Here is a 24,935-nt window from a genome sequence, read left to right on the forward strand (position 1 = left end):
TCTTGCAGCCTTCGAGGCAAGTGTTCCTTATCTACTTCCCGCTGGTTGAACGAGATGTGATGACGCGTCCCAAACTCTTCGATGAACCCCCTTCTCCTCTGCCTGTTGTATTTAACGACCTTCCCGCGGGATACCAACTGTCGGTACCTTGCGGCTAGCGGGCCTGCTGGAAATTCTCCAGCCCTGGTTCGCGTTCTCCTCTATCCCGACCAGTCCGCTCACTAGTTGCTGGTTCCTGGCTCTCCTGTCTACAGTCCGCAAAAGCCCCAGCGGTGAAGGCTGCGGCCTTGGTTCGGACCTTGGTGGTTCTGGGAAAGCGGCTGGTTCCGGACCACAGGCTACTGCCACCTCTGCTGTTACGCAAGCTTGGTCTGGCTCCAATATTCATCAGGTCGCTACCTCTGGAGTCTCGTGTGGGTTTCTGCCATCTTTGTTGCCTTGTCACCCATTAAGCACGTTACACTGTATGGCTTACTAATTCAATCCATACAATTTTTTAATGCTTTTTTGGATTGTTATATACCACCGAAATGTACCAGAGAACACGTTATACTTTATGGACGAGTAATTTAACCCAGCAAAATTTTTACATGCTTTTTTGGATTGTTATAAATCACAAAAATGTACCCCAGACTACGGAATACTGTATAGCTGAGTAATTGAATTTAGAAATATTTTTCAACGCTTTTTTGCAGTTTTACATAACTCTGTAATGTAACAATAACTTCGTTCAACTGTATGGATGACTAATTGAATCCAGAAAAATGTATTTAACGTAAATATTTTGAAAGTGTAGTTGATGTACTCCAACATTCATAAAGGCTGTGCAGAAAGCTAGGAAAAAATAAGGAGGGTCATCCATAGACCCCTGAACGGCAACAACTGGCAGGCCTCCTTCAAATATTTTTAAAGTGTAGTTGCTGTACTCCTACACTCATAAAGGATTTGCACAAAGTCAAAGCCAGGAAAAAATTATAACAAGGGTAATAAAGTAATCCTCTTCAGGTGTCCGCTTCTTCTTCCTCAGTATGCTGAGGGGACTGCCTCCACCTGCTTCAAGAAGCCCGATTCTCAGGTGCTTGGGCTGTAAGTAACCCATCTTCCGGTAGTGCTGGAACCCCCGACATATAAAAATGGGCGACAACCCCGTGTCACCTGCACCATCGCCTGCTCCCGCATAGGAGGTTGGGAACCAGAGGGAGAGTACGATCTCTTGGGGATGGTAGTAGCCCCATCTCGAGCTGGCTCAAGGAGCCTCTCCAGGTTTGTTCATTCCTCAAGTAGGGTTCATCTTGCTCCCTTCCTTATAGTATCACACCCACGGCATACCAGCAATGTTGACCCTCCATATTGAAGAACATGACCCTGGTTACCGCCGGCAACTATGGCAGCCTTCGAGACAAGTGTTCTGTTTCTACTGCCCGATGGTTGAACGAAATGTGATGACGGGTCCCAAACTTTTCAATGGACTCCTTCTCCGCTGTCAGTCATATGTAACGACCACCCACTCGGATGCCAATTGTCGGTACCTTGCGGTTAGAGGGCCCAATAGCATTTCTCCAGCCCTGGATCCTGGCTTTCCCATCCACAGTTCGCAAGAACCCCAATGGTGAAAGCTGCAGCCTGGGTTCGATACTTGGTTCCGGGAAAGCGGGTGAATCCGGACCACAGGCTACTGCCACCTCTGCTGTCGCGCCAGCTTTCTCTGGCTATAATATTTCTCTGGTCACTCCCTCAGGAGTCTCACATAGTTCTGCCATCTTTGTCGCCCACTAAGCACATTACATTGTATGAATGATTAATTGAAAAAAGAAATAAAAAATACGCTTTTTTGGAGTATTATAAATCACAGAAATGTACCCCGGACAACGGAATACTGTATGGTTGAGTAATTTCACCCCGTAAATTTTTTTAACGCTTTTTTAGACTTATATATCACAGAAATGTACCGCAGAACACAGAATACTGTATGGGTGAGTAATTTAATCCAGAAAAAAATTTCAACACTTTTTTGAAGTGTTATATAACAACAAAATGTACCACAAAGCACGTACTACTCGATGGATCACGATATATCCAGTTTTTTCACACACAAAAAGAAAAATGCTGCAGCGATATATCTTGCAAGGGCCTGCAAAGCCCTAATCTCTGCCTACAGACTCTATTCTGCCACTCTCCCTGCTCCTTCAATTCTGTCTCCCTGTCATGGGTGTGTCAGGTTTGACAGACAGTCATACGCGGTCCCGCTGTAGAAGGTCACTGCGCTTGGCCTTGCAAACATCTTCCTGATCCTTTCATTATCTCTCTCTCTCTCTCTCTCTCTCTCTAGGACCCAGCGATGATCCTCACCTTGCTGGCAGATTATACCTTTAGGACCCAGTGGTGATCCTCACCTTCTGCTGATAATTACCACACCCTTCCTTAAATACTATAAGGAGCCTATATAGGGTCCATAGGGGAGTCAGGGTTTGTTGTTTGAGCTGTTTAGGGTTCTACACTCCCTCTTTCCCCACCTGAAGGGCACCCTTCCTTTTTCCTGTCGTTACACGCTGGGTTCTCCCCATACCCAGCGTGACACTCCCTTCCTAGACTAAGTGCAGAGTGTATGTGATACAAACAGCAAAGCAAAGGATTAGCCCTGAGAAGGCCTCTTAGTATGATGGTTCAGCTTCTGCACCAGTATCAACACTACAGGACTCTGATTCATTATACTGTGCACACACAGACCTGGACAAGCAATCTCTCCCTCCAGTACGAACTGTTACAGAGCTGTCTAATGGCATCAGTGTGCCGAGCCTGGTGGCGCCTGTCCTTTTATAATCCCTGATGATGTCATATGGCCAGCCAGCTTCTAACAAGATGGCTACGGCATTACAGTTACTCACAGGCAATCCTCTCATGCTTATTGTCTGTGTAACAGGTGCCAAACATGTGGGGCGGGGATTCGAGTTTGAAATTGAGCACCGCCCAAGGCTCGCTGAGTAACCAGGGCTGTGGAGTCGGAGCCCATTTTGGTGGAGTCGGTATAAAATGGACCGACTCCTAAAATATATAATAAATTGGGTACAGTAGTTCAATGCAGTTTGTGGAGAATATTATTTTCATAAGAATTTGGGAAAGTTATGAAATGTCCTATAAATGTCTGTCCTATTCCTGATCTAAGGGTCTAGACTTTTAGCTGAGATTAATCTGTGCTACAGTAAATTTATCACTTAAACATGAGCCAAGTATGAGGAAGTCGGTGTCATGGACACCTTGTACACGCCTGCCTCCGCTCCGTACACCTCGTACACACCCGCCTCCGCTCCGTACGCCTCGTACGCGCGCGCCTCCACTCCGTACGCCTCGTACGCGCGCGGCTCCGCTCCGTACGCCTCGTACGCGCGCGGCTCCGCTCCGTACGCCTCGTACGCGCGCGGCTCCGCTCCGTACGCCTCGTACGCACGCGGCTCAGCTCCGTACGCCTCGTAAGCACGTGGTTCAGCTCCGTACACCTCGTACGCACGCGGCTCTGCTACATTCACACTGTAAACCCCTCCTGACCCCACACATAACCTTCACCTCATCCAGCACCATGACAACCAGCACAGCAGAGTCCTGCATCCACTGAGGCCCCTAATCATGTGACCCCTGACTCCTCCCCTCCTGTGACCTCATCACAGGTCCTGTGCGCACAGAACAGCCATATATGTGGTGGCGGCTCTGCAGGTGGAGGTATGTGGAGATTCCCCATTACTATTAACCCCCTCAGTGCTGCAGTCACATTACAGGAGACAGAACGTGTTCCCGTCTGTGTCTCTATATCAGGGTCTGTCTGTATTGGATTAGATTGGGTCACTTCCCTCCTGACGTCGCATCTGCTCTGTTACTGTACAGTCTCCATTATGGCCGTCGCCCGCTCCATGTTGTCACTATCAGGAGATATTAATGTTCTATCATTATCTGTTACTGACGTCCCCGATTTCTGTGGGTGACTTTATGAAATATTTATAGGTAGTCTTCCCACAATCACATTATTTTGCACAGAGAACAGTAAATCCATTCTTACTAAGATACAGACCTTTGTCTCTATGTTCTATTTCCCTGTGCATCCATAGTCACATAGCAGAATGTACAGATCTATTCTCATTTTCCAGCAGCACCCTGCTTTTCCTCAGTACTGCAGACCCTACACACACCCCTCTCTCCTGTGTACCCCTGATTAGCCCCACCTCTCTGAGTTATTGGCAACCTAATCTAGGTGTAGAATTCACCTTTGCGCCTCTCTACACTATCTGCTCTTTTACAGTTCTCTGCCTGGGCAATTTTATCTTCTGCCATCTACATCAAAATATCTGCAATGTGGTTTTCTATAATTTTAGCTGATTTCTAGCGAAGCTCAACTCTCCTGTACTATGCAGCTTGTAATAATTGGGCAGTGCATAGCTGAGCTGTTGCCTTCTGCTGAGAGGTCAGTGATGTAAAACTGAAAATGCTGATGCAAATGGCAGAGGAGCAGCATTCGCTATTTCACATCACTGATATATCAGCAGCAGGCAACAAACAGCTCAGCTCTGCACAGCCCACTTATTACAATATTTGTTGACACAGTAGAGTTGAACTCTGCTATAAACAATCTAACAATGATGTAAAAACACACAGGCAGCTATATTGATGTATTGTAGACAGCAAAAAATAAAAGTGGATAGGCAGGTTATTGTACAGGAGCAGAGAGTGTACTGTATAGGTAGAATCAGGGCTGTGGAGTCTGAGTCTGACCATTTTGGTGGCGTTTGAGTCAGTATAAAATGGACCGACTCCGACTGCTAAAATATATAATACATTGGGTGCAGTATGTGCTGTAAATGTTTTCATAACAATTTGGGAAAGTTATGAAATTTCCTATAAATATCTTTTATATTCCTGATCAAAGGATTTAGGCTTTTAGTTTAGATTAATCTATACTGCACTCTATGTACATGCTCAGAAGTGAAGCTCCTCCTACCGGTGCTGTGGAGTGGGAGTCGGAGTCGGTGGTTTGGCTTACCGACTCCACAGCCCTGGGTAGAATAAACTCTCTCAATGCTGGAGGCAAATTAGAGCTACGCTGGCAGGAAGTGAGCATAGAGAGATTGCATGGTCTACCAGGAGCACTGTAGCTACAGCTGGATAGATCCAATGGCAACTGGAGGAGCATAATTTGGGGGTTATGAGTGCAAAACAGATCAGATTTAAAAATGAGTAATATTAGCACAAATGAATAAATAAATGTTTATATTATTATGGGACCACATTGTAATTTTGGGAATAACCCTTTAAGAAAGATTCAGACATTTTTTAATGTTTTTATTTTAGATTTGTTTTGTGTTTTTGATGTTGGATTGAAGATATTAAGTGATAAATATCAATATGTGACTATTATTGGACTGTGTGCTATCACGGGGGCAAGACGGGGCCATGACTGGATGTAGTGATCATGTGAAGCCGGTAACTGCTCCGGAGATTTCTTACGTGGGATCTATACGATGTTACATCAACTTCTTCTCCCCATTCAGGTCCCTATAATATCGGATCCTCTCAGTGGAGATCTTCTATATAAGAATTTTCCTAATTGACCCGTCAAGGATGGCTAGGGAAAGGGACAAGATGGCGGAGAGAATATTACACCTCACCCTAGAAATCCTCTTCCGGATTACTGGAGAGGTGAGAGATTCTGATGACGTCACATTACGTCATTCTTATATATGAGAAAACAGATGGACAGAACTGGAGAGGTGAGGACTCTGGAAATGTCTGTAGTGAGATCTATTAATGTGTCTCTCTATAACCAGGATTACACAGTAGTGAAGAAGACCTCTAGTAAGTGCTGTCAGGCCCCTGTGTCTGAGGGATGGGGAAGACCTCTGAGCCCAATCACAGGGCCTCCACCTCACCCCCTGATACATGAGGACATCAATGAGCAGAAGATCCTAGAACTCACCTACAAGATGATTGAGATGCTGACTGGAGAGGTGACACTGCTGGGAATGCTGGGACATTATACAGTAACACTATGAAGGGATCGGGGGGTTGACTGTATCATTGTATGTGTCAGGTTCCTATACGGTGTCAGGATGTCACAGTCCATTTATCCATGGAGGAGTGGGAATATTTAGAAGGACACAAAGATCTGTACAAGGACGTCATGATGGAGGTTCCCCAGCCCCTCACATCACCAGGTAATAGACAGGACTAAATACACACGGCCTATTATTATCTGTATGTAAAGAATGAATTCAGTCCCTGTATGTGTTTCCTCCAGGTGTATCCAGTGAGAGGGCAACACCAGAGAGATGTCCCCGTCCTCTTTTTCCACAGGACTGTAAACAAGAAGATCCCGATGTTTCTCAGGATTATCAGGTAGATGGAGAGAAGGTGTCATGAGATCTCCTCTATGATGTGTAGAAGGCTGTAAAGGTCTTGAGTTCAGTCTTGTTTTATACACCAGTATTATACATTGAATGGCAAAATTATTAGAGACACTGGCCATACTGGAGCTTCTCTGTTTGGAAATTAGACCTCTGACCCCTTAGTGCATCATAAAATCAAGTGATCCATTTTCTGTGGATCAATGTCAGTCTGAATTCACATTAGAAATGACGCGCCCCTGGGCCTGTGTCGCGCTGCGGTGCGCACGCGGGAGCTTACCCGGAGCCGGATCCGTGGAGGGTTGTAGTCTCGTGGCGGTGACCCGGTCCGTGCCCAGGGAGTCAAACTGGACGGCAGTCTACTAGTAGTAAATAGTTGATGACTACGCCACCCGTTGAGTGCAGCCAGGGAGCTGCTGCTGCGGGGCAGACCGCTGAGGCCGATGGTAGGATTATGCAGCGTGATAGTATAACCCCCAACGGGAGGGGTATGGTCTCAGGGCAGCCGACGTGGATGATGGGGGTAGCAGGAACCACTCAGAGACGGTACGGTGTAGTTCAGGGTCTTTACTGGTGACAATGATAGACCCTCCCGGAGTACTTGCTAGCGAACGGGGCCTGGTCAGTCCTTGAGCAGATGGGATCTCCCCTGGCCAGGCGTAGTTGTAGGCCTCCCAAACTGACTGTACTCTTCTGGCTACCTTGCTAGAAGCTGATGTAAGTAGCCCACGTCCCTGAGTGTACCGTGTGGTGCTCACCCGTATGGCCGGTGACTCGGGGCCTTCTAATGGCTTCCGCTCCACGATGGCGGTGCTGGTCCCACGCGTGTGACCGTGCCTTCGGGCTTCTGGGCCAGAGGACCTGAAATCCCCTGCCTGACGGATTCTGCTGCTGGGTAGGAGTTAGTCCCCACAGCCTCGGACTCCGGGTCCGGAAAGAAGTCTTCTTAGTCAGGGCGAGCTCTGCGGCTGCCAGCCCCTGACTCCTTGTAACTCTGCTGTTTCCTATGCTGCTTCTTGTCTCTACTCCACTTGTCTGACTCACCCTGCCTCAGCCCCGGGTTTATACAGGGGAAGTTCTTCCCCTCCCAAGACTGGGCAGGAGGTGTGGCATGCACAGGATCCCTGACCAAAGGACCTCCCACCTGCTCTCAGACATAACATTACATTACTGTGGAAAACCAGACCCCTGGGGTGCCACATTCCCCCCTAGTGAAATTTAGTACTCCGGGACTAAACACATTTAGAAAAACATAACAAGGCAAAAACATTAATAATACAATAAGAAAACATATAAAGATGGTTACGGCGTGTCCGCAACCGGGTGCAGTCTCTGAAGAGAGCAAGGTGTCAATTTCACCAACACAGGGAGACGTAACCAGGTAGGGGTCTGTCCTACCCCGAGTCCTTAACAGTCTCTAGTCCATCCTGGGTTACGCTCCAACTATGTACAAGGATTCCCGGTAAATCCACCACCAAGGATTCCTAAAAATAACTAGAAACACAACATTATACACAAGCAACAAGACACAGAAAAACATAAATAAAACAATTTATACACTTTAAATTCTCCAGCGTGCGGGTAACTGGCCTCTAGTGGCCCGAGTGGACCTACGGAGCTGACTGTCTGGCCCTGAACTACAGGGTGTAGGAGCTGTCAAGGGTAAACTGGGCAGCTGTCTACCGGCTCTTTGTCTCACTAGGGGTACGGCAGGCTCACTATAAGCAGAGGGTTGATTCTCCTGTTCTGCTTGTGTGGAGTCTTCTGCCTCCTGGACCGGCTGTTCTTCCAGCTCTACCCGTTGCTCCGTAGGTTCTTGGGATGATGGTTGGAGGAAGGTGAGTACGGGTACCACAACTGCACCATTGACTTGAGTCCAAGACTGAGGGAAGTCCCCGAGCACGGTACTAACCATATCTTCCCTTTCTTCCACGGGTCGATGGTCTTCTTGTTCCTCTTCAGGGTTCCTCAGTTGTTCGGGACACTTCTTCAGGTGGTCCCGGGATACAATGGCTGTGGTTTCCCCTCCGTCTTTACTGATGGTACAGACCTTCGGGTTCTCGTGGCTTGAGGGCAGTACGGTGTACGGGTCCTTCTCCCACTGGTCGTCCAACTTGTGGAGCCGTCTCTTCCTCTTCAAGACCTGCTCTCCGGGTACCAGGGGAACAGCGGGAGCATACTGGTTGTAAGTTTTCTCTTGTCTTTCCCTAGCCTGACAGAGACTTCGCTCCACGCTCTCCTGTACTCTCCGGTACTGCTGCTGCCTCTCTGTGTCCCAGTCTGTTTCTGGTGAAGTGTCCTCGGGGGTCAGGACTCCCATTTCCAGGTCAACAGGTAACTTACCAGGTCTTGCCCTCATTAGGTAAGCCGGGGTACAGTTGGTGGAACCTACCGGGATGTGGTTGTATAGGTCCACCAGATCGGGCAACTTTTCAGGCCACAGACTGCGTTCTTCCAGGGGCAACGTTTTTAGAAGATCCATTACCACCTGGTTCATTTTTTCACAAAGTCCATTAGTCTGCGGATGGTAGGGTGTCGTCCTTATCTTCCGGCAGCCATACAGATTGCAGAATTCCTGAAAGACCTCCGCTTCAAAGGCAGGTCCCTGGTCCGTCAGCACTTGGTCCGGGTACCCGTGTGGACGGCAGAAGTGCTGCTGGAAGGCTCTAGCTGCTGTTTGAGCCGTTAAGTCCTTGACGGGGACGACAACCAAGAACCTGGAGTAATGATCCACGATGGTTAACGCGTAGACGTAGCCACTTCTGCTTGGGGTCAGTTTTACATGATCCAAGGCTACCAGTTCCAACGGTTGCCGGGTGACGATGGACTGCAGGGGAGTCTTCTGGCTGGCTCGGTCCTTCCTTCTCAGGTTGCACGGGCCACAATCTCTGCACCACTTCTCGATGGTTCCCCTCATGCCTACCCAGTGGAACTGCTCGCGCAGCAGGAACTCCAGCTTTTTCCACCCAAAGTGTCCAGCTCCGTCGTGGTATGCCTCCATCACCATGGCTGCGTCTCTTCGTGGCACCACTACTTGCCAGAGTAATTCATGCGTCCGGGAGTTAACCATTCTGCGGCACAACTTCCCTTTGTAAAGGAACAGTCGACTCTTCTCTGCCCATAGTTGTTTGGCTTCCTCCGGAGCGTCTGGTTCAAGGCGAGCCTCCGGCCGAGTCAGCATCTCCTTCACCAGTCGGACGGCAGGGTCGCTGTCTTGCGTTTCCGCCCAGTTGTAGTGGGGTAAGGGGTTCAACGTAGCAGCCTGCTTACTCCTTACCCGGTGGGAATACTGGATAGTCCCATGACGGTGGAACGCAGGGAGTTCAACTTCTTCCAGTCCCTCCGGATCTTCTCCTCCGTCCGGCAGGTTGGGCATCCTGGACAGGGCGTCCGCGTTGGTATTGGAGCGTCCTGCCCGGTATTTGATTGTGAACTCGTAGTTGGACAGACGGGCCATCCACCTCTGCTCCAGGGCACCGAGTCTTGCCGTGTCCAGGTGTGTCAACGGGTTGTTATCCGTGTACACGGTGAACCGGGAAGAAGCGAGGTAATGCTTAAAGCGCTCGGTGACTGCCCATACTACGGCCAGGAACTCTAACTTAAATGAGCTGTAATTCTCGGGGTTCCTTTCGGTGGGTCGCAGTTTTCGGCTGGCGTAGGCGATTACTCGTTCCTTCCCCTGCTGGATCTGGGACAGTACGGCTCCTAGCCCGATGTTACTGGCGTCGGTGTAGAGGATAAAGGGCTGGCTATAATCCGGGTACGCCAGGATTTCGTCCCCCGTGAGGGCCATCTTCAGCTGGCGGAAGGACTCTTCTTCCAGCTCCTCCCATTTGAAGGGCGGCTTCTGGTTCTTGGCCTTCTGGGACTGGCCTATCAGGAGGTCCTGCATAGGTGCTGCCTTTTTGGTGAAACTGGGAATAAACCTTCGGTAGTAGCCTACCAACCCGAGGAACTGCCGCACTTCTTTTACGCTGGAGGGGCTTGGCCATTCCTTAATTGCGGTGATCTTATCAGGGTCGGGAGCCACTCCGTCAGCGCTCACCACGTGTCCCAGGTACTGCACCTTTGGTTTCAGGAGGTGACACTTGGAGGGTTTCACCTTTAGGCCGTAACTTGCCAGAGCTTCGAACACTTCCGCCAGGTGTTTCAGGTGGTCCTCATACGTCTTGGAATATACGATGACATCGTCCAGGTACAACAGGACCGTCTCGAAGTTTCTGTGGCCCAGACAACACTCCATTAGTCGTTGGAAGGTTCCCGGTGCGTTGCAGAGTCCGAACGGCATGCAGGTGAACTCGCTAAGTCCCATCGGGGTGGTGAATGCGGTCTTCTCCCGGTCCGCCTCTGCTACAGGAACCTGCCAGTACCCGCTAGTGAGATCCAAGGTAGAGAAGAAGTTAGCAGATCTTAAAGCAGCCAATGACTCCTCTATCCTTGGTAAGGGGTACGCATCCTTGTGTGTGATACGATTGATTTTCCGGTAATCTACACACATCCTCATGGTGTTGTCTTTCTTTCGGACTAAGACTAGTGGAGCTGCCCAGGGGCTACAGCTATCCCTGATCACCCCAGCCTCCTTCATGTCTCTAAGCATCCCCTTGGCGTGTTGGTAGTGTGCAGGGGGTACGGGTCGATACCTCTCTTTTATGGGAGGATGGTCTCCCGTGGGGATGTGGTGTTCTACCCCCTTGACTCGCCCGAAGTCTAACGGGTGTTTACTAAACACTCTCTCGTACTCTTGAACCACCCGATAGACTCCCTGTTTCTGATGTGAGGGAGTGGAGTCAGTACCCAAATGTAGTTGCTGACACCAGTCCTCCTTTGTTTTCTTAGAGCCGTTACCTTCCTCCGGGTGAGATGGAGGCAAGGGTTCCACAGATTGTATAGAATTTTGATTAGTGATATATAATTTGGCTAGCGTGGCATACCGGGGCAGGTACACTTCCCTCTCCCCGATATTTATTATGCGAACGGGCACCCTCCCATGGCGTACATTGACGACCCCCCGTGCTGTCAAAATGGTGGGCCTACTGTCTGAGTAAACTGGTTCTACCATTGCCTGGTAATCTCTACCTCTCAGACCAATAGCTGCCCGGCACCAAATCATCATTTCACTTTTTGGGGGCATGGCAATAGGAAAAGGGTCACACATTCTTACGCTACCAATCTCACCGCCGGAGAGTTCCACTTGTTGCCGTTGCATCAGTGCCCGGATCTCTTTCTGGAGCACCCGCTGCTCGCCGGAGCTGGCATTCTTGGCAACCTGCTGTAAAAGGAAAATCACCTCTGCAAGACAATTTTCAATTACATTAGTTCCTAGAGTTATTTTTGGGTGACTCTCATGTTTATCAATATCTACAATGATCAGTCCCTGTGCGGCCAGTTCGACTCTACCAATTTTGATGGTCACCTCTTTAAATCCGATCTGTGGCACGGGCTGACCATTGCTGGCGATGATACTCAAGTCGTCGTCGGGGTAGCGGGTAATATCCGAGTCATTCCAGTACTGCTTGAAGAGCACGTACGGGATGGTGGTGACCTGTGACCCGGTGTCCAGTAGGGCACTCATGGGAATGCCATCCAGTACCACAGGCAAGACTGGACGTCCTCCCACATATCTGTCGCGCCAGTTCGATGGGCCTGGTGATCTTTTTCCTGGGGGTTGGCCCTCTACCCCAGGTTGTGCCCGTTTAAAGAACAGTACCTTGCCATATGTCCGGGTTGATTGCAGCGGCGGCAGATGGGTCGTCCGTCCTCACTGTATCGGTCACTGGGTCTTCCTCTGGCCGGTGGGGTCCTCCTTGGTCGACGCCACGGGATGTCCTCCGGTCCGGATGCCAGCTGGATCTTCCCTGGGGTGGAAACCTGTAAAGACTGCACAGTTCGGGTTAGCGCAGCAACGCTCTTAGCTAGCTCTTGGACCTGATGGTGTAGGTCTGGAGCCGGGTCATTGTCCAAAGCCTGCGCATCAGCTCCCACAGGCCCTGCTGACAAGGGCGCCGCCTCCTGGTAGTAAGTGGTAGTGGGGCGTCTGTGGGTCACAACGCCACCTGGTGCCGGTTCTCGGAGCACCCGGATGGCTCTGTCCTTGAACTGTGCAAAGTCCAGATGGGGATCCTGTAAGGCCATTGCCCGCAACTGGGTTCGGTGGGCATTGCAATATAAACCCTCTATAAATTGTTCAGTCAACAGCCTGTCCTCGTTTCCCACCCCATCAGGGTCGGTCTGCTTTATGGCCCTCAGGGCCTCTTGTAGGTTTAGTGCATAGTCCCTTATACTCTCATGCGCTCGCTGCTTGCACCCGTAGAATCTAAGCTTAATCTCGGCTGAGGTGCGGGTATCAAAGGTGTCCTTCAGCCGGGTTAGTATCCCTGCGACAGTCTTCCTCCCAGGTGGCCAGGATTTTACTTCCCTTTTGGCTGCCCCTGTTAGTTGGGCCACCAGGATGCTCACTTTTTGCTCTTCTGTGAGGGGGTACACCTGGAAGAGGCTATCCAGCTTTTCTCTAAAGTCATGCAGGGTATGTGACTCCCCTGAGTACTGGGGTAGCCAAGCTGCTCCCGGGATATAGGGCATGGTGAAGGGCATAACTGCAGCAGCGGTAGCGCTGGCGGGGGTTGAGGCAGTGAAGCTCTCCTCCGTATCCGACATCTTCCTCCCCCCTAGTGGACCGTGGCCTACCTTGCGATGATCCTCTTCCGTAGGCCGCGGCTCCGCAGTGGATCGTCAGGGTTGAGGACCTTCCGTCGCGCTCCTGTGACGTCGGCGTCTGCTGGGCTCCTTCCAGGACCTTACGCAACGTCCGGACGTGAGGCGGGGCTTCAGTTCTCGCGCGCTTTCGGAGTCCACGCCCCTCTTCTTCCCGCGCGGCGTCCTCAAGATGGCGTCCAATGGCGGGAAAACTCCACGGATGGCGGGAAGAAGGTCGAAGATGGCGCCGGATGGCGGGAAAACTTCGCGGATGGCGGGAAGAAGGTAGAAGATGGCGCCGGATGGCGGGAAACCTCCACGGATAGCGGGAATCTTCACCACTGGTAAGTTTGAACAGTCTTTGCTTTTCAGGCACGCAGTACCCGGTGGTTGCGGGCACGAAATCCTGCCGACTACGCCAATATTGACGCGCCCCTGGGCCTGTGTCGCGCTGCGGTGCGCACGCGGGAGCTTACCCGGAGCCGGATCCGTGGAGGGTTGTAGTCTCGTGGCGGTGACCCGGTCCGTGCCCAGGGAGTCAAACTGGACGGCAGTCTACTAGTAGTAAATAGTTGATGACTACGCCACCCGTTGAGTGCAGCCAGGGAGCTGCTGCTGCGGGGCAGACCGCTGAGGCCGATGGTAGGATTATGCAGCGTGATAGTATAACCCCCAACGGGAGGGGTATGGTCTCAGGGCAGCCGACGTGGATGATGGGGGTAGCAGGAACCACTCAGAGACGGTACGGTGTAGTTCAGGGTCTTTACTGGTGACAATGATAGACCCTCCCGGAGTACTTGCTAGCGAACGGGGCCTGGTCAGTCCTTGAGCAGATGGGATCTCCCCTGGCCAGGCGTAGTTGTAGGCCTCCCAAACTGACTGTACTCTTCTGGCTACCTTGCTAGAAGCTGATGTAAGTAGCCCACGTCCCTGAGTGTACCGTGTGGTGCTCACCCGTATGGCCGGTGACTCGGGGCCTTCTAATGGCTTCCGCTCCACGATGGCGGTGCTGGTCCCACGCGTGTGACCGTGCCTTCGGGCTTCTGGGCCAGAGGACCTGAAATCCCCTGCCTGACGGATTCTGCTGCTGGGTAGGAGTTAGTCCCCACAGCCTCGGACTCCGGGTCCGGAAAGAAGTCTTCTTAGTCAGGGCGAGCTCTGCGGCTGCCAGCCCCTGACTCCTTGTAACTCTGCTGTTTCCTATGCTGCTTCTTGTCTCTACTCCACTTGTCTGACTCACCCTGCCTCAGCCCCGGGTTTATACAGGGGAAGTTCTTCCCCTCCCAAGACTGGGCAGGAGGTGTGGCATGCACAGGATCCCTGACCAAAGGACCTCCCACCTGCTCTCAGACATAACATTACATTACTGTGGAAAACCAGACCCCTGGGGTGCCACAGAAATATCAAGCAATCAGACCTCTAACAAGACAGGATTATCTGTGCTGGTTCAGGGCCAATATTTCTAAAACTGCCAACCATATGGGGTTTTTACAAACAAAACTGTCAACAGTATACTAGTGATCAAATAAAATGTCCAATGAAAGAGGATCCTGTGGATGTAAACAACTCATTAGAGTTGAATAAATCTACCAGAATTTTTTTAAGGCAGATTTGCTCAATTCAGTGGGGAAATTCTATGCACATCAAATAAATTAATTGCAAATTAAATCAGCCAGAAAAGTGTTAAAAAGAATCTTGTACTCCTCTCCGGAACTCAGCTTGTACCTTTCCTTCTGCCACTGAACCTCCGATTGTCTCTTTTATTCCTTATCTTTCTTCTATCTTTTTCCGTTCCAGACTTTTCTTCATTCACTAGGCCCCATGTCATGCTGTTGGGCACGATAAACATTATTGACATGCCTCACGCCGTCTGCAGTCATTTTGAACATGACCTACGTGACGGCCTGAGACCTAGTGAATGACAGACCTGGCCCAGAAGGAGAATAGGGATAAAAGACAAAAGATACGACCAGAGAACCAGTGGCAGAAGGACAGCTAAGGGGAGGGCTGAGGGAAGGTGAGTATAAATTGTTTTGTTTTTGTTTTTTTTAAATTAACCTCTTCCTTGCCAAAAGCAAATTACAATAAAAATTTGGAATCTAGTGAATCCCATTTTTTTTACATTCAAATTAGATTCTTTTTTGAGATATTCAAATTAGATTCACTCATCTCTATAACTTGATGATAGGAGTCCAGAAAGGTGCACAAGGTTACAAGTTGCATCCAATCAGAATGCCGGTGACCAAGTAATTTGTGTTAAGGATGTGTGAATTTACCAATATTTGTTTTGGGTTCGATTAGTTAGAAAAATTTGATTCAGAATAAATTGAATTGATTGGGCACAAATTGAAATGCTTCAAACTTTCCAATTGACACTCTGAAGTCTCCTAGGACTATATCCAACTCCTTTCCAGCTCTTAAACACTAAGATAGCTTTATTAAAGCCGAAGTGTTATCAACACATTTGAGGGTCGCGCCTCACTAAATTGTCACAGACTGAACTAGAATAAATGATGGTGGTGTTTAACCTTTTACCATCATTGGATGTACTGGTACGCATGATGTGTATGTTGTTGGCTCAGGAGCTGAGCCTGCATAATACCTGGCCGATGATCACTGTTGATATAGCAGATTGGGGCCTGCTGACGAAGTTTGTGCCTGCCATAACGGTGCTCCGGTGCTGTGGCTGGTCTTCACAGATGACAGTGATTTTCTAGGCCTGAAGGGCCTAAAAAAAAACAAGGAAAATTAAAATATACAGTGCCTACAAGTAGTATTCAACCCCCTGCAGATTTAGCTGGTTTGATAAGATGCAAATAAGTTAGAGCCTTCAAACTGCAAACGAGAGTAGGTTTTATGAACAGAAGCATAAATCTTACAAACCAAAAAGTTATGTTGCTCAGTTGAATTTTATTAAATTTTAAACATAAAAGTGTGGGTCAATTATTATACAACCCCTATGTTTAATATTTTGTGGAATAACCCTTGTTTGCAATTACAGCTAATAATTGTCTTTTATAAGACCTGATCAGGCCGGCACAGGTCTGTGGAGTTATCTTGGCCCACTCCTCCATGCAGATCTTCTCCAAGTTATCTAGGTTCTTTGGGTGTCTCATGTGGACTTTATTCTTGAGCTCCTTCCACATGTTTTCAATTGGGTTAAGGTCATGAGACTGACTAGGCCACTCCAACACCTTGACTTTTTCCCTCTTGAACCAGGCCTTGGTTTTCTTGGCTGTGTGCTTTGGGTCGTTGTCTTGTTGGAAGATGAAATTACGACCCATCTTAAGATCCTTGATGGAGGAGCGGAGGTTCTTGGCCAAAATCTCCAGGTAGGCCGTGCTATCCATCTTCCCATGGATGCGGACCAGATGGCCAGGCCCCTTGGCAGAGAAACAGCCCCACAGCATGATGCTGCCACCACCATGCTTGACTGTAGGGATGGTATTCTTGGGGTCGTATGCAATGCCATCCAGTCTCCAAACGTCACGTGTGTGGTTGGCACCAAAGATCTCAATTTTGGTCTCATCAGACCATAGAACCTTGAACCAGTCTGTCTCAGAGTCCTCCAAGTGATCATGAGCAAACTGTAGACGAGCCTTGACATGACGCTTTGAAAGTAAAGGTACCTTACGGGCTCGTCTGGAACGGAGACCATTGCGGTGGAGTACGTTACTTATGGTATTGACTGAAACCAATGTCCCCACTGCCATGAGATCTTCCCGGAGCTCCTTCCTTGTTGTCCTTGGGTTAGCCTTGACTCTTCGGACAAGCCTGACCTCGGCATGGGAGGACACTTTCAAAGGCTGTCCTGGCCGTGGAAGGCTAACAGTAGTTCCATAAGCCTTCCACTTACGGATGATGCTCCCAACAGTGGAGAGAGGTAGGCCCAACTCCTTGGAAAGGGTTTTGTACCCCTTGCCAGCCTTGTGACCCTCCACGATCTTGTCTCTGATGGCCTTGGAATGCTCCTTTGTCTTTCCCATGTTGACCATGTCTGAGTGCTGTTCACAAGTTTGGGGAGGGTCTTAAATAGTCAGAAAAGGCTGGCAAAAGAGATCTTTAATCCACACATGTGAAGCTCATTATTCTTGGTGCCTGAACTACTTCTTAATACTTTAGGGGGACCAAACAGAATTCTTGTGGTTTGAGGGGTTGAATAATAAATGACACTCTGAATTAACTTTTAACGTTTTTAAAAAAAAAAAAAAAAAAAAAAAAAAAATTTGCTGCAGTGCATTTCCCACTTCCAGGCTGATCTACAGTACAAATGTCACAATGCCAAGTTAATTCCGCATGTGTCAACCAGCTAAATCTACAGGGGGTTGAATACTACTTGTAGGCACTGTATATACATACATATAAATTCAAATTACCCTCTTTTTTCTTTATGAGAGATAAAAAAATACACGTCTTATCGCTGCATCCATAAGTCTATACTATCAAAATATAAAATTAATTAACCCAATTGGTAAACACTGTAAAGACAAAAAAAATAAAAAATTGCCAGAATTGCCGATTTTTGAGTGCTGCAACTCTGCTAAACAATGCTGTAAGATGTAATCAAAACATTGTATCTACTCCACAATAGTATCAATAAAAGCATCAGTTAACCACGTGAAAAACAACCTATCACACAGCTCTATCCACTTAAAAATGAAAATGTTACAGGTCTTGGAAAATGGCTGCAGAAAGTAATTTTTTTTATATACCGTACATGCATTTTTTTTCCACTTAAGTATACTAAATTTGTATCATTTAATTTTTTATCTGTAATTCTACTGACCTGGAAAATCATACTGCCATGTGATTTTTACCACCCAATGAATGCAGTAAAAATTAAATCCCCCCCAAAAAACAGTTGCAGAAATGCGTTTTTTTTATCTGCAATTTCACTGCACTTGGGAGATTTTTTTCCCAGTTTTCCAGTAATTAGGATGGTTAAATGAATGTCATTCATTTCAGTTCGTCCTGGAAAAAAACAAGACCTCATTTCCTGCTGGCGATAGTTTCTTGTGGATGTTCAGTCATTCTGCTATAGCTTAAGGTCAGTCAGTGAAATTCCACCTAAAGGTTTATCTTCTTGCTGTTTCTGTTCTCTACCTTCTGTTTCTTTTTAGGAAGTAGGCAGCATATAATCTAACAGTACATACTTTTATTTAGAATTTTGCGGTTTATTTTACTCACTCAGGGATCTTTCATTTTTCCAGCACACTTTCCCTTTTGTAGGTAATTTACACTCTGCACTGCACTCCGGTTCTTTAGGAGGAACGTGAAGGGCTCAACAGCATTTCAGGCAGTTTAGGTCCTAGTTGTCATCTTCTTGTCTGTAGTTAGGGCTATCTCTGTTCACACAGGAACTATTAGGGACTGCGGGTCAGGATCTCTAGTTTGTACAGGAACCGGCAGGGTCAGTTACAGTTTTTAGTTTGTTACCTATTTTCCCTAGTGAGGTGCTCTACTCTAGCATAATAGCGGTATAAAAATGCTTGAAGTTTTACACTGAAGATACTGCAATATTAGGTGTGGCAAAAGCAGAGATTGTACAGGTGTACAACTATTGCTAACTTGTCACAGACTGAACTAGAATTAACTGTTGCTCATTTCTAGTCCTAAAGCACAACTTGATGTGCCTTAGCACAGATGAGATACAGTATATTAGAAGATGAACAGAGAAACAAAAAAGTCAAAAGCAAAGAGTGGAAGACCGCAGCAATTAGATCACTGATTAGTGGGAAACGCTACCTGGTCAGATGGATCTATATTTCTGTAGCACCATGATGAAAGAGCGGGAGGGTCAGAATTTGACACCAGCAGCATCAATCAATTACTCCAATCTCAGGATTGTATAAGTGAAGTAATGGTGTGTGTACTGTTTTCTTGGCACAGCCTGAGTCCTCTGATGTCTGTGGATGGATGTTTGGACCCTAAAGCTTACCTAAACCTTGTGGCCATGCAAATTTATCCCTTGACGGCATCTGTTTACCTTGATAGAAGGACAATGACCATGTCACAAGTCATGGATAGTCATGGATTGTTTCCAGGATTATGACCACAAGTTGTTTCCCTGCTTCCTCTGCCTTCACAGTACCCAGATCATAATCCGATAGAGCATCGATGTAGAATGGGTTGTTCAGAGCTTATCGGCACCTCCATCTAATTTGTGACAGCTGCAAGAAGTTATCTTGGCCTCATGGGACAACTATTTCATCACCTAGTGAAATCTATGATGTCATAAATTGCGGAGTTCTGAAGATCAAAGTAGAATCATAGAATCATGGAATGGTAGAGTTGGAGGGGACCTCCTGGGTCATCTGATCCAACCCCCTGCTCAAAGCAAGATTCACTAAATCATCTCAGACAGACATCTGTCCAGCCTCTGTTTGAAGACGTCCATTGAAGGGGAACTCACCACCTCTCGTGGCAGCCTGTTACACTCATTGATCACCCTAACTGTCAAAAAGCTTTTTCTAATATCTAATCTGTGTCTCCTCCCATTCAGTTTCATCCCATTGCTCCTATTCTTTCCTTGTGCAAATGAGAATAAAGATGATCCTTCTACAATGTGACAGCCCTTGAGTAAATCCAAAGTGCCACATGACTTCTCCATTTGTCTTTAACTTTTACAATATTTTGTTTCAGGGTGAAGATCTGACCCATATTAATAATACAGAGACATATGTGAGGGGTGATGAGTGGTGTAAAGAGGAGATTCTTACAGATAACCACACAGGTGAGTAGTAACCACTAAATGCAGATAATTCACAGGTTCTACAGATGATGTGTTTTTTTAGGGTTTGTTCACACAGGGTTTATTCATTTGGATGTTACTGATAGAAAGATTTGACGTGAGAACAAAAAATACCCTTTTGTTACTCTTTTTTTAACACATTTTAGTGGCAAAGTTTTATTGGGAAAAAAACTGAAATGGTGCTTTTTTTTCACAAATTAAAAAATATGGGGCTGATCTTCATACATTTTCTTTTGGTTGCTCAGACATGTGATTGCTGCAGCTAATCTCTGGCCTCAGCTAAGATGCCTTATTACCAGTGGGGTCAGTGATTGACAGTCACATGTTTGTCTGGAAATGGAAACATGGAGACTGGCGGGGGCACTTAGGCAGCATTGGAAGAAGAGCATTAGGTAAATGATAAGGGGAGTATACTTTATTATATTATTACACACTGGATCATAGTTTTTCCAATCCACAAGGTAAAGTAGTTTTACTCTTAGTATCCAAAATCTTTTTTACCCCAAATTCAGGACCAGGACTAGCAGGCTCTGAGAACTTCAGGAACCATAGGGAAATGATTTATAGTTAGCTGCTTATGATGAAATAAATGAGGATCCATAAAGATGTTGAAATATGCAGCTTGTAGCCCAGCGGTCAGTATGTTACAACCTATTCTGTAGAAAGGACTTTTACAGATACAGTGATACCAATTATGGTTATATTTAATTTCAATGGAGAAAAAAGGAGTTCATTTGAAAAAAATTTAACTTTTTTTTATTTTTAAAAACTTTCTTTTTTTCTTTTTAACTTTTTTAGTCCCCAATTTCATCTGCATGTAGCTGAATTTTGTCACCTTCTCCACCACAATCAAATCTAGGAATTTTTTTTATCCCGCCTGAATTTAATAGTAAGAGATTCGATAAATTAGTGAATAATAGGGGGATGAGGAGACTAACTTGCCTTATGCTTCTAATATGGGCTACATGGTCAGGCATTTAACCATTGATGCCCACCCTGGCATGGGGGACTGGTACAAAAGCTTAACACAGCTAAAAAAGTACTTTCCTATACCAAAACTAACCATTATTTTTCATAGGAATTTTCACTCCACCATGTCAAACACCTTGTTGTGTCTACTGACTGAATACCCGTAAATACTCTCCACAGGCTAATATGGGCCTCTCTTCTGGGTAGAAACCCATTTTGATTACTGTGAATAATTGTACTAATCACTTTCTTTAGCCTTTCTGCAATAACCTTCACCAATATTTTTATGTCTGCATATAAGAATGCAATAGGTCCGTATAACTCCCTTCTAGTGGGTCTTTTCCCTGTTTTAAGATTAGAGAAATAACTCCTGTTGTTGACTTCGGCAAATGACCGTTTACACAGGCTGTATTGAACATTTCCATCGATGGTGCCTGAATTTCCAACTCATATCTTCTGTAGACTTCAGATGTAATTCCATCCAAGCCCACGGTGTAATTATGTAAAAGAGATTTCAATGCTCCTCTAAGTTTTTCAACCAAAATCGAAGCTTCAAATAAGGATTTTTGAGATGTGGATGGTTTAGGACAGGGGGATTCCCTCCAAATATCCAGCAATTACCCTCTCTGATTTCTCTAAAGTAAAGGCATAGGTATTTCCAAAAAACGGTAAATTCTTAATTAATTCTCTATCTTCTAATATACCTCCTCCCCTTTACTCCTTTACTTTTATTATCTCTATGGGCTAACAATCTTGCTGTACTTTACTTCCACATTAATTCCACATTCTCTTGTGTTGGATTATCGCCATATTGTTTACTTTCTGTAAAATCAGCCCTCTTGATCTTGAATATATCTCTTACGCGTAGTCCCAATATTTTTTAACATAAGCCATCTAAGTTATGCCTCAAAACACCCAGACCATGAAGATGTAAGAAGAATCTGTATACTCTGTCCAGAGATCCACAATATTACCTATAATGTCGCCAAAGCTGTCCATGAACGAGAACCAATAGGGTTTAATCCTTTATGGTATTCTGAGTTGCTGCCCTTGCTTGGATTTAGACACAAGGTTCACAATCCAGGTGCAATCCGAGATCCCATTTGTCTTGTATCTAACCTTGGTGACCTGTTTTAGAAAAACATAATTTGCAAGAGACAGGACAATCCTTGACATGGAACCATGCTTCGTGTTAAAGCAAAACAAATCCTTTTATCTGGCTTTTTCTTCCTCCATGTATCTATCCATCCTACTTCAGCACAAAACTTACCTAGCACGGAGATATCCTGACTGAATGGGAAAACTGCAGCATTTTTTTAAATCTGCAACATGTCAATTCGTCAGTGTTTTTGCTGAACATTTCACCCATAGAAAAATATGATCCCTAGATGTCATGGCAACCCATCGACAACCCACGTTGGGTGGTTAGAATAGTGCATCCCTGGGACACATGCTGTAAATGGCGCTGTAACAGATTGACAGTGGCATTGAGAAATGTTAATAGGTACAGGTCGAGCTTCATTCCACAGCCATCATCTGCAGGCAAAGATGCACAAAGACAGAGGGCCAACATGGTAAGGAGTTAAGCATATAGGAGTAAAATTGTATTTATTTCTGTTGGGAGCGGAGTTACCATTCGGGGATTCGCACCTCTTTTGTACATTTTTAGATGCCAGTTGTTTGTTACATGTATTAGGATCTGAAGAAGCAACTGTATGCTTCGGAAATTTGATAATAAAATCCCTTGTGTACATTGAATCTGGTGGAGCTATTCAATTATCTCATTTTGACCCTGATAATTACTAAAGACTGAGTTATGTCATACACAGAAGGTGGACGTATAAACGGGATGAAGCACAATGCAGGTTAGGATCAAGGTCCGGATCAGTTGTACGAGGTCTACTGTGGCAAACTTTGTCCTAGTCAGATGAAAATTTTATTTAAATAGAAATTGTTTAAACATTTTTATACTGAAATGTTATAAAATAAAAAAGAGTAAATATACTTTTAGTAACGTATGTAAAAATCAGTTTTATTCTTTGCAGATGACTGTACCAGGAGCTCAGAGGGACTTCTGATATTTTCCGGTTTTGCTGCCGATGATTATGGTGTCACACCAGATACATATGCAGAAAATGCCATTATCCCAGATATAGCTCCATCTTTGCACAGCAAAAGTCTGTCCTCTGATTCTTTTCAACAGCTCCTATCTTCATCACAAATTGTTAAGGAAAAGAACAATTACAGAAAGGATGATGAACATCAAAGAGCTCACAAAAGAAAGAAGTCATACACATGTTCAGAATGTCTGAAATGTTTTACAAGGAAATCCACTCTTATTACACATGAAAGAACTCACACCGGGGAGAAGCCATTTTCATGTTCAGAATGTGGGAAATGTTTTACTGAGAAATCTAAACTTGTTCAACATCAGAGAATTCACACAGGGGAGAAGCCATTTTCATGTTCATTTTGTGGGAAATGTTTTACAAGGAAATCTACTCTTATAACACATGAGAGAAGTCACACGGGGGAGAAGCCATTTTCATGTACAGAATGTGGGAAATGTTTTACAGCTAAAGACAAACTTCTTAAACATCAGAGAATTCACACATGGGAGAAGTCATTTTCATGTTCAGAATGTGCTAAAAGTTTTCAGAGAAATCCAAACTTGTTATAGTTTCATAGTTTTAGGCTATGTTCCCACAAAAAGAATTTGGTGTTTTTTTTTTACACTGCGTTCTTTTGCTGCACAAAAAAAAAATACAGTGACTTACAGTTTTAGATCAAACCTTAGTGATCCATATGGCTTTATTGTGTCATAAAGAAAGTTATAAATCAAAGTTGTACCACTCAGTATTATTCCAAACCAAAGGGAACCAAGTAGTCAGTCATGGACACTTAAAGATATTGGTACAAAAATATATCCTTTATTGAACATAGTCAACATACGAACAATAAGATAAAAACAGATGCCTCTTGTGTGAGGAACGCTATAGAGTACAGACCCAGTACAAGAAATAATGGTGACCAGATATCTAAATATCAGGAATTGATAACCCACCAAATAATACTAATCAAGAGATGATTCAACTCAACAAAAAATTAATTGTGCTTCTGAAGTGCATGTGCATATCTGAAAAAGAGGACTACAATCCAGTTAAATAATATATCTTGCTTACGGATCAATCAATATAAGTAGAATACAATGCTAAACTGCTTGTGCATAATGACATTCGCAAAGTCTACTCAATCTGGCCCATGGCTGCTGGAATAAACTGGAGTATTACTCTTATGTGATTTCCCATGTCGCTACCACTACATTTAAAGACAGCACAAGTTATATAAGAGCAAGAGATCATCAATTAGATAGAAGGTAGGTAAGAAAATCTAATCTGTTTAGAAACTTGCTTACATAATACACTGTATTATGATACTTATATTGATTGATTCATAAGCAAGACATTATCTAATTGGATTGTATTCCCCTTTTTCTCCTTTTCTGATATGCCGTTACACTTTATCAGCACAATTAATTTCTTGTTGAGTTGAATCATCTCTTGATTAGTATTATTTGGTGGGTTATCAATTCCTGATATTTAGATATCTGGTCACCATTACTTCTTGTACTGGGTCTGTATCCTATAGCGTCCTTCACACAAGAGGCATCTGTTTTTATCTTATTGTTCGTATGTTGACTCTATGTTCAATAAAGGATATATTTTTGTACCAATATCTTTAATTGTCCATGACTGACTACCTAGTTCCCTTTGGTTTGGAATAATACTGAGTGGTACAGCTTTGATTTAAAAGAAAAAAAAATTTGGTGCAGCGTAAACTGACCTGCAATGCGTTTTTGAAGTCCACAAATTGTCAATTTCTCTTGCAGTAAATATGCGTTAAATTGCAGATTTTCCCATTAAACATGAATGAGATGAGGAAAATCAGCAGGTAAAAAATGCACGTTTTTAGCGTGTTTCTACAACGGAAATGCATGTTAACTGCACATGACTTTATCAATAAGGTTTTATCAAAGCTAAAGTAATGGGAAGTATCCAGTTTTTAAAAAAAAAAAAAAAAAACTGTGACATCAAAAAAGAGCGAAAACCACAGCAGAAAAAATGTGATAAAAATGC

At 45.6% G+C, this 24,935-nt stretch overlaps 2 protein-coding genes across 2 annotated transcripts in view; both read left to right on the top strand.

Annotated features, from left to right (window-relative positions):
- LOC141272018 (gastrula zinc finger protein XlCGF66.1-like) overlaps nucleotides 1–24,935 on the top strand; it is a 94,305-nt gene that overhangs the window by 12,138 nt on the left and 57,232 nt on the right. The window lies entirely within an intron of this gene.
- Nucleotides 3,641–23,694, top strand: LOC141272019 (gastrula zinc finger protein XlCGF66.1-like). The gene is made up of 7 exons (XM_073682301.1): nucleotides 3,641–3,714; nucleotides 5,535–5,682; nucleotides 5,811–5,990; nucleotides 6,074–6,197; nucleotides 6,281–6,378; nucleotides 19,722–19,812; nucleotides 22,845–23,694. Exons 2-7 carry the CDS (start codon nucleotides 5,605–5,607, stop codon nucleotides 23,477–23,479), a joined length of 1,206 nt encoding a protein of 401 aa, XP_073538402.1. The 5' UTR covers nucleotides 3,641–3,714; nucleotides 5,535–5,604; the 3' UTR covers nucleotides 23,480–23,694.

The sequence above is a fragment of the Phyllobates terribilis genome, unplaced genomic scaffold (assembly GCF_046119375.1).
Source record: "Phyllobates terribilis strain yellow unplaced genomic scaffold, ASM4611937v1 Scaffold_5__5_contigs__length_657084704, whole genome shotgun sequence".
Lineage (NCBI taxonomy): Eukaryota > Metazoa > Chordata > Amphibia > Anura > Dendrobatidae > Phyllobates > Phyllobates terribilis.

Excerpts from the sequence above, each read along its gene's own strand:
- LOC141272019 (XM_073682301.1), top strand. The coding sequence starts at position 5,605 with ATGGCTAGGGAAAGGGACAAGATGGCGGAGAGAATATTACACCTCACC. Across the intron at positions 5,683-5,810 it reads TCTTCCGGATTACTGGAGAG|GATTACACAGTAGTGAAGAA; the intron begins GTGAGAGATTCT and ends CTCTATAACCAG. Across the intron at positions 6,379-19,721 it reads ATGTTTCTCAGGATTATCAG|GGTGAAGATCTGACCCATAT; the intron begins GTAGATGGAGAG and ends ATTTTGTTTCAG.